Source organism: Clupea harengus, chromosome 8 (assembly GCF_900700415.2).
Source record: "Clupea harengus chromosome 8, Ch_v2.0.2, whole genome shotgun sequence".
Lineage (NCBI taxonomy): Eukaryota > Metazoa > Chordata > Actinopteri > Clupeiformes > Clupeidae > Clupea > Clupea harengus.
The window spans coordinates 714,571-730,418 of NC_045159.1; the positions used below are offsets into that span (position 1 = coordinate 714,571).

General features: G+C 45.1%; 1 protein-coding gene across 4 annotated transcripts in view; it reads right to left on the reverse strand.

Annotated features, from left to right (window-relative positions):
- Nucleotides 1–371: 371 nt before the first annotated feature.
- Nucleotides 372–15,848, reverse strand: part of camk2a (calcium/calmodulin-dependent protein kinase II alpha) — a 39,808-nt gene continuing 24,331 nt past the window's right edge. Inside the window, exons 8-19 of one of the 4 annotated variants that reach the window (XM_031571369.2) lie at nt 14,478–14,561; nt 13,630–13,724; nt 12,998–13,120; nt 12,487–12,570; nt 11,096–11,138; nt 8,769–8,809; nt 7,293–7,325; nt 6,556–6,604; nt 4,462–4,537; nt 1,750–1,844; nt 773–1,001; nt 372–502 (exon numbers count right to left, since the gene is read on the reverse strand). In XM_031571369.2, the coding sequence (XP_031427229.1) occupies nt 478–502; nt 773–1,001; nt 1,750–1,844; nt 4,462–4,537; nt 6,556–6,604; nt 7,293–7,325; nt 8,769–8,809; nt 11,096–11,138; nt 12,487–12,570; nt 12,998–13,120; nt 13,630–13,724; nt 14,478–14,561 (977 nt within the window). In that variant the 3' untranslated portion in view covers nt 372–477. Of the gene's footprint in view, nt 503–759; nt 1,002–1,749; nt 1,845–4,461; nt 4,538–6,555; nt 6,605–7,292; nt 7,326–8,768; nt 8,810–11,095; nt 11,139–12,486; nt 12,571–12,997; nt 13,121–13,629; nt 13,725–14,477; nt 14,562–15,848 lie in introns of all 4 variants that reach the window. The other 3 variants (XM_012832514.3, XM_031571370.2, XM_031571371.2) reach the window with 3 other exon arrangements.

Genomic DNA, 15,848 nt, shown 5'->3' on the forward strand with positions numbered 1-15,848 from the left:
CCTACTGGCAGTAATACTGATAATATCAAAGTTTTTTTCAAACTGAGGAGTTATTTGCTTTCAGTAACAAAATGTTGCACCATGTTTCTGCATTCAGAAGACAGCATTTTAATTCAGCTCTCTGAAAGACAACAACTGATGAATCCGCTTTTTAAATGGAGGTTAACATCTCGAAAAGCTTGTCTGATCCATTTCAGCTCATCAAATCTCTACCATGAAAACAAATGGAAAAAAAGACATACTTTAACTGAGGCAGCTAAACATAGACAGATGGGGTGTATTGGGGTGCAAGCTGAGCTGAGGATGTTGGAGTTGTAGCAATGTGTAAACGTATGCCAGACAGGAGAGATGCGATACGTGGATGAGGTGGGGGGTGGGAGTGGGGGGTGGCAGGCTTGTGTCTCAGGGAGGTGGGCTCCTCTCTCCGGGGGTCCACACACACAGCCAGCAAATCAGCAGCGTCATGAAAGTCATGGCTCATTCAGGCCCTCCGACATAGAGGCTAAAGTCAACCGAGACCGAAGGAGAGACAGAGAGAAAGAGAGAGCGACAGAGAGAAAGAGAGAGCAAGAGAGAGATGAGAGGGAGGAGGGGTGGAGAAGGAGAAAATATAGCATTTAGTGAGAGGTACATAGTTGTAATTACAGTGCAAGAAAAACTGCTTTGAAATATTTCTTTGATAGCATTTCCAGCTCTATGCCACCAGATGGCGCTATGTTGTCATCTCAGGAGTGATATCAGCGATCCAGAGCTTCTCACCTCGTCTGCTTACTTGGTGATGGCAGAGGGTGCCCCTGAACGGTGGAAGTGGACAATCTGCCACTTGCCATCCCGGCGGTGCCAGATGCGCGTCTCCTCTGACTGGGCGGTGCGTGGCATTCCGTTGGTATCGATGTACTGGGTGATGCGTATATAGGCGATGCAGGCGGCCTCCTCCCCGATCAGATGAATGTGTGGGTTGAGGATGGTGGTGTGAACTGGTTTGCTGTTCTTGGACCACACTGCCAAAAAAGAACAATGCTGGTTATCATGCCTTTATTACTTGGCTTAAGATTGTGAATTTGAACGCAGCAGAACTATAGCTCAATAAGATTGATGTGTATCGATATGGACGATGAGTATTTCGCTCAATACAATAATTACTACTCCATAATCTGACAAGCATTATGACAAGTCCTTTACAGTGCTTTCTATTCCTGATATTGTGCCAGGATCTCTCCGATGCAAATTCCTGCTATATCTGTCATGATCATCATTAAGATTATAGCCCCCTAACGACCACCACCCCCAGCAGTCCCTGTAGGTCCTTTCATGTCTGCCCTCACTTCCTGAGAGCGGAAAGGAACAGAGGCAGAGTTCAAACATCACTTCTAATAAATGAGACAATGAGACAATGAGCCAATGAGCCAATGAACGGCTGGCCAAACGAGACAAATGTCTGCCGTCTGTGCTCACACTAATGAGGCCCAGAGTAACTCGGGTTCAGCCTTCATTTTTCCTCTCCCAGTTCTTCAAGCCACTTTTTTTTCTGTATCTGAGATCTGAGGATTTGAGAAATCAGATTTCCCCACATCAGCGTCTCGAGACGCATGACAAGGACAGGGACGGCTGTCTTCTCTTGTTTCACAATATGAACAAAGATAAGCACAGCGCGTAATGGAATATATTTCAGCTCAGTGGCATTAATGTGATTCTCCTCCCTCTCTGGGGAACAAGGGAGGCGAAGGGGGGTGGGAGAAGGAGGCTTACAGTTCTCAAAGTAGAAGCGGTGGAAGTCCAGGCCCTCCACCAGGTTTCCCAGAGCCTCGGGCTCAAAGGCAGTAACACTGGGATCACACATCTTCCTACAGGACAGCAGGAGAGATACATAAGTATAAGAGTGACAGAGTAGAGAATACACACAGGACTTCAGGTTCAGTACGCAACATCCAGTGTGCTAACGTACCGTAAGTCCACAGCAGACATCACGGCACATTTGCATTTCCCTAATGATGATACATTTGCATATATGCACTTAATGTTACACAGGCTACTCCACTGGCAGCAATGTGAGGTGACATGAAACCATAGGAATATCATCAAGATCTTCACCGTCAAAAGGCAAACAAGACAAGAGACTGTATGAGTGAGTGTGTGTTAGGGGTGATGACAGAAGTTGGTTATCTTCAGAGCAGAGTCTCACAGAGGCATGGAGGGTCGTGTGCAAGTGTAGCTCATGTAATATTTTAGGAGCTGTGACTGAATAGAATTTTCCATGGTCGCGACTGAGCTTTGCGGGCTGTAAAAAAGAACCCAGAGATTCTTTCCAGAGGAATGAACATGTAGCACAATGACTGTACCTCCATACAAGCACATGTTCAGAGACAGACACTCAATCACACCCTCACACACACACACACACACACACACATCCTCACACACACACACCCTAACACTCACACACACACACACACACACACACACACACACACACACACACACACACACCCTCACACTCACACTCACACTCACCCTCACACTCACACTCACACACACACACACACACACTCACACTCACACACACACACACACACTCACACTCACACTCACACAGACTAATGCTCATTCCCAGGAGCAGACACTAATCAAACACGCCGTTCTCTGGACAGCCGCTCAGATGTTGTCTTGTGTCATGGGATCCAGTGGCCCTGAGGTAGAGGGCTACGTTTCCATCTCAGATTTCACTACAAGGCCAAGTCTGTGACAGGACCACCTCTGACTTAACCTAAAGTGCACACCCAAATGTAAGCCGAACCCGCAAAGCAAAGGGCTTTTTTTGAAGACAGAGAACGATTTCAATCCTCTCCCACACCTTCACCCGACTAACGAATTTACTGTTATTTGCTTGTGCCAGCAGAAAGAAAACCTCAATGGTTAGAATTAGAAAAGTCTGTGGCAATGAACTGTCCTGGCAACATACGGACGGTCAGCTCTACATCAAGGAACATTTGAAGGAACTTTTTGAGAGGAGAGAGTTCCTTAACAGTGCCTTTAAGTCTTAAGTATACTTCCATTGTAACGGCAACGTTTAAGTGACACAAATTTTGTCACTGGGATATTCAGCAGGTATACTTAATCCCTGCTGAAAACCTTCTTCACACACTGAATAATTCGCTGGCAAAAAGAGCCAAGAAGGGTTCTTGCGAGCTACACTCCCTGAAATACAGCAGCAACCAGCTTTTTTTCAGCTTGAATGCTCACGTCAGTGCACTTTAAAAGAACATGTCTGGTTGCTGCTGCCAGGAACATGAGACTCAGAGTGTCCTCTCATTTCTCAAACAAAAGGACTTTGAAGGTGGCAGAAAGCGGGGGAACTCTGCCTCATCATAACCCACTGTCAATCAACTGCAGGGATGCAGCTGGTTACAGACTGTGCACTAGCAAGCAGATAACTGAGGTTAGGACCGAAGGGAGAGATCAGGTATTGTGTCGAACTGTGAATCAGGTATTGTGTCGAACTGTGAATCAGGTATTGTGTCGAACTGTGAATCAGGTATTGTGTCGAAATGTGAATCAGGTATTGTGTCGAACTGTGAATCAGGTATTGTGTCGAACTGTGAATCAGGTATTGTGTCGAACTGTGAATCAGGTACTGTGTCGAAATGTGAATCAGGTATTGTGTCGAACTGTGAATCAGGTATTGTGTCGAAATGTGAATCAGGTATTGTGTCGAACTGTGAATCAGGTATTGTGTCGAACTGTGAATCAGGTATTGTGTCGAACTGTGAATCAGGTATTGTGTCGAACTGTGAATCAGGTATTGTGTCGAACTGTGAATCAGGTATTGTGTCGAAATGTGTGGACATACAAACTCAAAAGCCTGATTCAAATCAGATTAGGCTGTAGTGCCTCCGTGTTTTTTTTCCCTACGCTGTTCTAACTGGGGATATTTCAACACGACAAGCTAGCGTCACAAATCACCGTACAGCATATTACCAGATGACTGACGGCCATGACATCCTTCCTGCTGAACGGCTAAATGGCATAAGCAGCAGGGCTTGGAGAGGCATTTCCCCCCGTTCCTTCAGTTCTCCAGAGGGCCCTAAATCACACTTAAGATGTCTCCCTCTTCCACTGAGTGGAATATTCTTGGGCCTTACGTAAAGGTATGCAAGACGTTAAGAGGTTTTCTCAAGAGCACAGAGGAGTCCCCCGCCACTGGGTGTCTCCTTGCGATCTAATTGAAATGTAAATTTGCCCAGATTTAAGGACCATTAAATCAGACTTTGCCTCCATTAGTGGAATGTGTCCCCAAGCTGACTGACTCAAGCACAAGAGCAAAAAATAAGGCAGCTTAAGAGTTAGAAAGAATTTCTTCGTGCAATTGCATGTCAGTCAAGAACAGAAATTACTAAAAACCACGACGGTAGGTGGTGGTGGATCCATCACTGAAAAGAACAAAATCAAGCCTTTTCCACTTACGTGTAGCTCTCAAAGTCACCGTTGCTGATGGCTTCGATGAGCTGCTCTGTCACCTTGATGATCTCCTGTTTCCTCACTAGAACACACACACACACACAATACTCCTCTGATGAGAACTAAACTATCACAATGACAAATGCTACTGCAGTGAAATTCATTAGCTTCTGAATATTGCACGCAGACGTATCCTGGAGCACTTATTAGATTAGCCACGCAGAGGCTCCTCGGAGCCATTTATTCAGCTTTTGAACGTGCTGGATTCCATCAAATGACATTTAACTGCACCAAACGGCACATTACCTTCATATGGCTACCGAGGTACCTGAACAAGTGCATGGGAGTTTAACTGCACTTGAGTCATACCTTCACACATGCGGACATATTGTGGCTGTGAGAGACTGTGTGGTTGTGTGTTAACAGCGTGTGTGTCTACGATGGGCAAGTGAGAAAGTGGGAGTGAAAGGAGGGAAAGAGTGTGTGTTTGTGTGTGAGTGTGTGTGAGTGTGTGTGTGTGTGTGTATATGTGTGTGTGTGTGTGTGTGTGTGTGTGTGTGTGTGTGTGTAATAGAGAGGGAGGCAGAGGAAAGAGAGAAACAAAGAGGGAGGGAAAGAGAGAAAGAGAAAAAATAGAGAGAGAGAGAGATAGATGCATTGTGCGCTGCGGTGTACTGAGAGTGCGTGGGCCGCTCTCTGCCCACACTCTGAACTGACAGTGCCAGCAGGAAGAGAGCTCTCCTCCCACCCATGCCTGCTTTTATGGAGAAGTTGAAGAAGCAAGGTCAGGCCTTCCACAAGCAGCCGAGGGCAGCTTTTCCCGGGGCCTCGTCCTCAAAACTCCACTCCTCTCCACCGACTCTTCCCCCTCAATTACATCGAATCACAATGAGAGTGAGAACCACACGTCACGTCACGCCGCGCCGGCAAAGCAGGATTTCACACTATGCAGCAGAGGCCTTTATCTCCCCCATCACAATAAAACAAGGTTAATTCAGTCCTGTTCTTTTTCTCTTCCGCCTCTTCCTCCTTCAGTCTTGCCCTCATCCCCCCTCCCCCAACCCAACCCCCACCCTTTCTGTATTTTTTTTTACTCCTCCTGATTTACTCCTCTGTGAGCCGTAACACCTCCAAACGCCACGACCACCGTTGTCTCTCCCACCCCCACGTTCTTCTTCCCACACACACACACACACACACACACACACACACACACACCATCTCTCTGAGTCCTCCCTCCCCTCGCTTCAGAACTTATTGCGCCATTTTCCAGTGCTATTCAGAAATAGATCAATTGCGTGTATTATAGCACACATTGACTGAAGGAGAATTCGCTGGGTTGCTGCAAGTAAATGGCAAAATAGACTTGCGTGGTTTTCTCAGAAACACAATAGTTAAAAAAGAAATTGGAGAGTCTCTGTAAGCAAGCTATTTCCAAAGAGTTATCTCACCAAGAATGCAAGACCTGGATTGCATGGGTAACGACACTGCCACATCCCCCCAAAAACTCTTACCTAACAGTGTGACTCATGTCCATTCATTTAACACTTTACAGACAATCAAAGAAAAAAGAACTGAGCTACCTATTTCATGTAAAGGTAAAGGCTCTGACTAAAGTTGTACAGCACAGGCACAATACTAATCTAAGAAGCCTAGTCCATAACACTTTTACAGTACAGGCACAATACTAATCTAAGAAGCCTAGTCCATAACACTTTTACAGTACAGGCACAATACTAATCTAAGGAGCCTGGAACATAACACTTGTGTTGTGGAATGTCACACTGAAACGTTGGTAAGAGAACAAAGCTATTTATAACTCTGCTGTGATGCTGAAAGGTGTATTTATAACTTTATTAACTGTCCCTTTCCTGTTCACTGAAAGACAAGCCACAACAGCTTTTGAGTAGCACTGTGGCTAGTAGATTTTTTGCCAAACGTTTCCTCAAAAGAAGACACAGAAACTACAGCATCACGGTTCTGTATTGCACATGGTGTGCATTTTTAAAGTGCAAGTCTTAATCCATGTACACGCTCACCCTAGCACACCCTAGCACAGACTAGCACAGGCAGCTACAGAAGAAAAAAAGATGACTTTACCTCGAGTGTCCTCATCCTCAATGGTGGTGTTAGTGCTTTCTGATGATTCCTGGAAATGACACACAAACCATTTCAGAGTTTCAAGAGAATAGTACGAAGTCTGTGTGTGTGTGTGTGTGTGTGTGTGTGTGTGTGTGTGTGTGTGTGTGTGTGTGCGTGCGAGTGTGTTGTGTTTGTTCTACACTCTCCGAAAGCGAGAGCCGAGCAGAAGCACCAAATCCGAAGTGTTAAGTCAAACCGCTCCCAAAATCTTCTCTCCTGTGCCTTCAAAAGAAAACAATCCCTTGGGTTATTTGGGGAGGGGGGTGGAGGGGTGTTAGAGAGAGCAAACACATCAGTCTGGGGGGGGGGGCAGAGACACAGAGACACAGAGACACCCACATCAGGAGCGATGTCTGGTCCCTTTAGTGACCCCACTGTGTTAGTGCGTACAGAACCAAAACAAAGCAGCAGCATTTGGCAAACATTAGAGATGGGATGTCCACGACGCCAAAAAGAAAGTCCAGCTCCATTTGAAATGACGGCATGAGTTTGTTCATTCGACTCACTGACCGGTCAGTCGGTCAGTTGGTTGGTTGATTAGTAAGTTTGTTTGTTTGTTTGTTTGTTTTTCAAAACTAATGCTACTTAGTTTAGAGTCACTTTCCCTGTTAGATGGAAAGGAGTGCGAGAGTGGGGACAGCGCGGCGGAGAGGGTCACCCAGGAGGATGGGGAGGGGGGCGGATATCAGACTCACCATCAGCTGGACACTGGAACTGGACTTCCTTTTCTGGAAGAGAAACGAGAGGAGGTTAAACAGGAACACACGGAATGCGATGGAGACGGAGGCCAGCGCGTGGTAGAGGGAGGCTAGCGAGACCTCCATGCTAGGCGTCAGTGTGTGTGTGGCACGTTTGGGTTGCTTTGGTGTCTGTGTGTGTGTGTGTGTGTGTGTGTGTGTGTGGGAGTGTGTGTGTGTGTGTGCCCCAGCAGGCAGTGGTGGTCATGGCATCGCCTTGTTTTTGGACGAAGATGGCATGGCTGTAGGCAGTGAGGAATGCCTTTGATAAGGAGGGAGAGAGAGTGTGTGTCTACTACTCGGGGTCCGGTAGCATTTCTGACTAATCCACCATCCAGCCCCGTGCCCTTTACTCAGCTGACACATGGGGACATCAGCAGCCATGCGAGTAAGGTGCTGTTGCTGACACACACACATGCACGCACACACACATACATGCACGAGCACACACACACACACACCCACGCAAGCATTCACCGATGCAAACGCACACTCATACACACAAACATGCATGCACACAATCTCCCCCCCCCCCACACACACACACCAAAAAGAACACACAAACACACACATGTATACGTACAGACACACATACATACACACACACACACACACACACACACAAATAATGTAATTCAAATATGACGTTTTTTGACGTTTCAGGTGGCTAAGATCTTTCCACTCTGCATGTGGTAAAACCATTTTAGGAACAGTTTTAAACAGAAGATGAATCACATCTGTTGAGTCGCTGTGTCGGTGTGTTATAAATGTCATAGCATGCAGCAGGAAGCGTAAACAAGGGGGGGGGGGGGTAATGCTCTCCTGCATGCAGCCCATGTTCGTCTGCACACAGCACAGCGCACAACGCCAAAGCTACAGTTCAGACATGATGCCCAGACAGCACACACACACTCCATCAGGATAACTGAGCTAACTGTGGAATACATATGGCATGGTAGTAGCACAGCCACACTGTTAAGTGAACCTTGATACACTGATAACAAATGTGCAAATCTGGGTTTTCTGAAAGAATTTTAGTGCTCTAACCTTCACTAAAAGGTAGAAAGATTATCATTCTAAACATGCTCTTTCTTGTTTAGTTGAGTTATGATGATCATAGCAACGTAAAGTCTTCGGGGAAACTTGGACCTGGTCACTTGTAAACTATTTCTGCAATCTATTTTGGCTGGTAGTCATGATGGCATACTTTAAACAGCTTATACACAAATTTGACAATAAACTAGTGATAAAAACTACAGCCTACAGGTTTTAAAATACTTATCTCTGAAAATATCTGAGGATATGACAGATACAAAGAATGTGAGCAGAAAACCATAAAGTGTCTGCCTCTGTGTGAAACTCCATGGTGACTGAACAGCTGGCCATTAAAAGCCCTCACGTCGCTTGATCCGTGAGTGTCACACCCATCCCTACCTTCACACCATCCGTCTTCTTGCCGGCCGAGGTTTTGCCTCCTGCCAGGGAAACAAAGAAAAAGAGGGCGAGAGCAATCAAGAAGGGCACGAAGGCCCAGAAGTGAAGGGCAAAGGGCATGGCGGGGCGTCCTCCGTCCAACTGGAACTCGGCTTAATTCAAACCGCGCACCGACAGCCAAAAAAAAAAAAACTTCAATCTAACGCCAAGGTAAGAAACGTTCGGTGTGTGTCCCAGCCTGCACACAGGTCTTTCACAGTCACATAGTCTTTTGACGAGACTCCAGAGGTCAATCCAAAACTCCTAAAGGGGTGTACATGTTCCAATCATTCAGTCAATTTGAAATGTAAAGTCAGTCTATTGACGGCCTTGTGGCCTGGAGGATCTAGTCCAGTTTAGCAGACTGGGATTGAGTAGATGGGAGGGGTCCCTGATATAGGAGCACTTGAGATAGGAGACCAGCACAGATGCATTCCTGGGTAAGTCCTTCAGCGCCTAAACTGTGTCGGTGACCAAAGCGCCATTCCTCTGCCCAGTATTCATCGAAGTCCCTCTTATTGACTTTCACCCGCCAGTGTCTCATACGTGTTTATCTTACGCCCACCCAGAGAAAGCCATGCCAGGGCGTTTCCCCTCCTTTTTTTACGCTCATCGACATGTCCGCTAATTTTAGCCCTGCTCTGGCATATGCTACATGTACTCTGGCCTGTCAGAGGCAGGGGTGTAGTCTGATCCACAGCCCCCCTGGCCTTGTGACCCCACCGCCCTCTGTTGCTGGGAGGCACGGCTGCTACGCTGCTAGCGGGGGTTTCCCTGGACTGGGCTACAGCAGGACGACTCTCTGAAGACTGCATCTGCTGGTCCCATCTCTAATCAGGCACCACGGAATGATAACCTGGTTTACCCTTAAAACTCGCACAGTAGCAATACAACTGAGGGATACACAATTCCTATCCTCTGTGCAAGTCGACTGAACAGACCTGGCAAAGAGAGTTGACATTATAAAAGGCAGAGGCAGGACAATGAGAATCAGTGGTGCAAGTGGTTTTAATAGAGGCTGTATAAATAGACTGTAGCAGTGATCTGGCCATCAATCTATCTGCAGCGGCTTCTTCTGTCACTCTGGGGAGGTAAAGATAGACAGACAGTAGGGAAAAGGATGAATGACGAAGCTCATGGGTGGTGATGAGGTGGCTGAACCAAAGACAGATAGTAGACGGGTCACAGCTTGGAGAACTTGGTTTCAATCCAGAATTCTGTGGCAGTGTGTGTGTGTGTGTGTGTGTGTGTGTGTGTGTGTGTGTGTGTGTGTGTGTGTGTGTGTGTGTGTGTGTGTGTGTGAAACTGAGTTTGCTTGTGAGTGTTACAGATAGAGAGAGAGAGAGTTCATGAGTGTAAGCAGAGCTTGAGATAGTGAGGGTGTTTATGAGTGTTGCTGAGTGTGTTTGTTTATTAATGTCACTGTCTGTCTCTTAAATAATCCCATCTCACTTTTATGTCAGATGGCTATACTACAGGCAAGCCAACTATATGGACTAAGATGTTCCACCTAAGTTACCTCAGTCATTCCCAATGCTTACTATACAAGCATAGTATCTCCACTTGTAGAAACCAGTCAGGCTGACATAGCACTGGCCTGGTTCCAGATAGAGATTGATAGGCCACACAGCGTTTGGCACGGAGGCTCCTGCTTGGCTCCTGTGAGTCAAAGCTACGCCACCAACGGCAAGTCTAAGCAGGGTGTCAGTTCCACAGCCGCGGAAAACCTTTCCAGTCCCTGCAACACGAGAGGATGTGGGGAGCACCATATGCTGCACCCCGGCAGTGGTGAATTCCGTGGCAACCGCCACTGAAAGCATTCAGTCACAAGAGAGAGAGAGAGAGAAGGGGGAGAGAGAGAGAGAGAGAAGGGGGAGAGAGAGAGAGAGAGAGAGGGAGGGAGGGTGAGAGAGAGGGAGAGAGAGAGAGAGGGAAGGAAGGAAGGAGGGAGGGAGAGAGCGCACAGGGCAGATGGCTGAGACAATCTGAAATGAAAACTCAACTCACATTTTAATAAGCACCTTTGTCCAACACAAGGCCAGAGGGACTCAACTTCCCCTCCACAAAACACTCGACACACAACAGAATGACCACAGGAGTGATGTGTGATGTGTCATAGGAGGGTGGGGAACAGTACATATGGAACTAACGACTGTAGTCATGGGATTGAGAGTTGAGAAAGATATGCGAGTTCTTTGAAGGGATCTCATTAAGGAGAATTAGCAGCACAGACTGGGGAAAGTATACCGACTGTCAAGGACAACACTGTTTTTGAGTAAGAGACTTACCTGAAAAATTGCGGGTAGCCAACATCGTGGTGAGAATAGCACCCTGGATGAAAGGATAGAACAATTCATATCATGAAGGAGTTAAGAATAGTGTGTGTGTGTGTGTGTGTGTGTGTGTGTGTGTGTGTGTGTGTCTGTTTCTCTGTCACTTTTCGAATCTTTCATGTTTCTCTCGAAATGATTTTTCTGGGACAACAATGCAGAGAAAAAGAGAGAGTGAATTAAAGTAGATGCAGAGATGTGCTGAGCAGAGAGGTGCAGGTGTGATGACGGAGAGGAGGCACTTTCATGTTAAAACTGATCCCTGCAATATGACCTCTGTTGAGGTTGGAAGTATTTGGATTCATTTCAGGTTATGTGGATCAAATCTACTGAGGAGAGGTGTCAGGTATCATAGGAAGGAAAGACTGATTTACTAAATGTCTCTGCTTAGCTCCACATCACACTAAGCTCACTTTTCATGGTAAATGGACTGCATCTATATAACGCTTTTCTACTCATAGAGCACTCAAAGCGCTTTACAGATTAATGCCTCAGACATTTACCCATTCACACACCGATGGCGGAGGCTACTATCTAAGGTGCCAACCTGCACATCGGGAGCGGTTGGGGGTTCAGTGTTTTGCTCAAGGACACTTGGTGAGGAAGGAGTCGGGATCGAACTAGCAACCTTCTGATTGCTGAACGACTCCTCTACCTGAACCACTATCGCCCCCCCCCCCCCCCATCACACCACATGAGATATGAGCCGCTCCAGTCACTGATGGTATGGTTATATGATCTAGAGTCTAGACTGACGGTCATTAACGGTCTTTCATTCAGTGGAAAGTTTCAAGACTCCAGCGGACACGGGAAGAGTGAGACACCAGTACTAGGTCATGAACCTCATGCTGTGTGTCCACCTAGGCATTGAAGCCTTTTCCAGTTAAATGACACGGATGATGTATAATATGTTACAAATGAAGTCACAATATACTGTCTACTACTGTCAGGATTAATTTTCACTCTGCTTTGCCATGTAGACACCTTCATGTTGCCTCAGGACATTTCCAGTGTTCACGTCTGTTTTGATGAACTACATAAGAATGATGAATACCTGAATAGCCAAAACATTGCACTGGTAAACAACACCCAAGCATCATATCAGTGGAAGGAACCCTGCTCTCTGCTTACTCTGATGAACTCAAACCTCTTTCACCTCTGGCTAAAATCTGTCAAATCCTTGCGCACAGTAGAGTGAAATAGCAATACATTAATAGTGTGTATGGTTTATGTGAAGGAGCCTTTTCACATGTCTGTTCTGTGCGATCATGTTGTATAACAGGGTGTGGTTATGCACACCCCACCGGTTCCCACGGCCCGGCGTAGACGCTGCGCCGTGTTCTGTTTACCTTCAGCTTCCGGCGAGCGTTGAACTTCTTCAGGCATTCCACGGTCTCCTGTCTGTGCATGCAGGAGGCCACTGTGGAGCGGTGCTGCAGAGCAGAGGGACACACACACACACACACACACACACACACACACACACACACACACACACACACACACACACACACACACACACACACACACACACACACACACACAGGATCACACTTGATTAAATATCTGAATGAGAGGTCAGACTGTTTGAGGTCAGTCATTGTTTAACATCCGTGGTGGTGTTTCTTGAATCATTCAATTTGTTACAGTAACTACTTACTTGCATGGTATACATTCGTCAAACGGTTGTCACTACGTAGAGAGAAATCCTGAATTCAAATTTATGCTGTGGAGATGGACATTTTATGACCACAACTGGTGGATCTATAAAGATGTGAGCACAGCTGAACTGGAAACAAACTCAAGAGGAATGTTGTTGATGTCGTTCCAGTCCGTAGGCATTGACAGGGGAGAACTTACTGAGATCCACGGATGTTTCAGGACCTCTGAAGCAGTGATGCGCTTGGCAGGGTTGATGGTTAACATCTTGTTAATAAGATCTTTCGCTTCAGGGGTTACGGTGTCCCATTCGGGTGATGGGAACTGTACCGGAGGAAAGATAATGAATAATGACAAATAATGAAGAAATGAAAGCAGAGGGATATGTTTTTCAAATTTAGATGGTAAAAACCAAATGCACATGATATATATTTAACACATTCACATAAAGTCACACAGTCTATAAAGCCTTAATATTGAAGTTGTCTCAAAATGATTGAAAATATTCAACAGATTTGGGGATTTATTCTAAATAGTTCAAAGATTGAAAACTTGATTTAAAAAAAAAAAAGATCGTCATCAAGTAGCATAATAGATGAATAAAGTTTTTCTTATTTGCACTGTATTCTCTCTTGAAATTTAAACACATTTTTAAATTCTAAGAACACACTGATCACCACAAAGCTTCCACTGATTTCATGGTAGTAGCTTTTAGTTAAATGCCTATGTCAAGTGAGTCTGGACAATGGCGTATTACGCAACACTGATGTGCAAACTGATATTTCATGCATAATGAATACATTAATTTCAGAGATTCAATGGACTTTACTGACATCATAGGCGCCGGCTTTGATCTGCTGATACAGCCTGTGTTGGTCTTCATCCCAGAAAGGCGGGTAGCCCACAAGGAGGATGTACAAAATTACACCTGGAAGAGTGAAGATGTACCTTTAACTGTGGGAGTCGACGCTCTGCCCACCACACAGAAGCAAAAATAGGGTAAGAGTCTGCAGAAATGACTCAGATGAACTCAATGCCCGTGAACACAGAAACCTTGCTGACAACTTTAGCACATTGCTCTTGAGTTAACACAGACCCTGCGCCTTACAAGAGGAGCCCAATTTGTTGACAATGTTTACCAAAGACCTTTCGTCCCCTTAAAGGTATATCCCCTTTAGTATACTGTCACAATGTTCACCAAAGACCTTTCATCCCCTTAAAGGTATATCCCCTTTAGTATACTGTCACAATGTTCACCAAAGACCTTTCATCCCCTTAAAGGTATATCCCCTTTAGTATACTGTCACAATGTTCACCAAAGACCTTTCATCCCCTTAAAGGTATATCCTCTTTAGTGTACTGTCACAATGTTCACCAAAGACCTTTCATCCCCTTAAAGGTATATCCTCTTTAGTGTACTGTCACAAGTACCGCCTCCAGTCTAAAATCATGCTGCTTTTGTCTGATCCAGTATGGTGCTTACCTGCGTACCGAGGAATACAGGGCAAACATAATAACGACAGATCATTTCAGTCGTGACTCACATGCTCCTCTCTAATATATTTGGCCACAGAGAAAGAAGTTCATAGATGACTAACCGGTTAAGTAAATTAACGTACAAAATAGACTTCCAAGTTTCAATAAACTTCTAAAGTAAAGAACAGCGGCGCAAAGCACTCACCGCACGCCCACAGGTCCACAGCCTTGCCGTACGGATCTTTCCTCAGGACCTCAGGAGACAGGTATCCAGGTGTCCCAGCAAAGCCTACAGCCATACACAGATACACTCACGTCTTCCCACTGGTCTTTGTTATATGTGAAAAGCCAAGATACATTGCCAATGTCAACATACAATATGAACTTAAACAGTTTTTTTGTCATTTGCCAGGCTATTTTTCAGGTTTTTATAAACCCGAAGAACATGTCACAATAGGAAATTCAGCCAAGCCCTAGTATAATAATCCTGCTTCATTTATCTCACTACCTTACATAGCAAAACCACAAGCTATCACAAATTGCTTTTTACTCAAAAATGGAAGTAGATTTTCATTTAAAATCTCTCATTATAGACTAAAGGGGTCACTCATACAGGCTGCAAAGATCCCTAATTATCCCTTTTAACATAGTGCACTAACATAGTGTAAAAAAAAAAATCCACAGAGAAATAAACCCATGCTTCTCACTGACTAATGGCTCTGTGCTTGATAGCATCAACATTAGAGTGCAAGAACATCTACATTTCCTCATTTCAGTTAATGGACACTGCAGAAGAATCAAAGTTTGTTGTAGCTGTCTGATGTTGCTAAGAAGGCCTTAGAGTGTGTGCTGTGCAAGTAAATGTCAGGGTTACTGTGGGTCGTATGGATGGGTAAAGAACCAAATCCAGGCACTGGTCTAGTTGACCCCTGATAGAACTCCAGACCTCCAGACAGATCAGGACGCGACACGAAACAGTACATAGAAACTCCTAAGTGGAGAAGGTACAACTACCAGTACCATACTGATCCATTTTGGAGCTAAGTATACTTCCTAATATCTACTAAGAATTAAAAACAATACATGACATGTCAAAGTAAGAAAAATCTTTCTTGAAAAAAGACAAATATTTGCTTAGACTTAGATCCCTATTCATGGGTATTAAGGGTGAAACAGCATTCATCTCAAATGACCTTTTGGGCCTGACAACAGGAATTAGAAGGTGACTGTCAGTTTGTTTGAACAGAGACGGAGGAAAGAAAAATATGCCTCTGCTCCAACAAGAGGGGGAACCTCAGCAGGCATCTGAGATAATGAGTCTGGATGGAGCCGTGGTGACATTTCTATTTCAACTTTGAAATTGGATCCATAAATAAAATAAGACGTAACCAGCTAGCCTTCTCCCATCACTCTGTTTAACAAGCTCTGCTGGCATGAATGTCATATGCACAGTGTTGTCATTGCAGAACACAACCACATAACACAAACAAATCTTCATCCTCATCATAAGTCATCAATTTCATTATTATTATCATATATTATTTCATCATTATCATTATTGTTATTATTAGTAGTA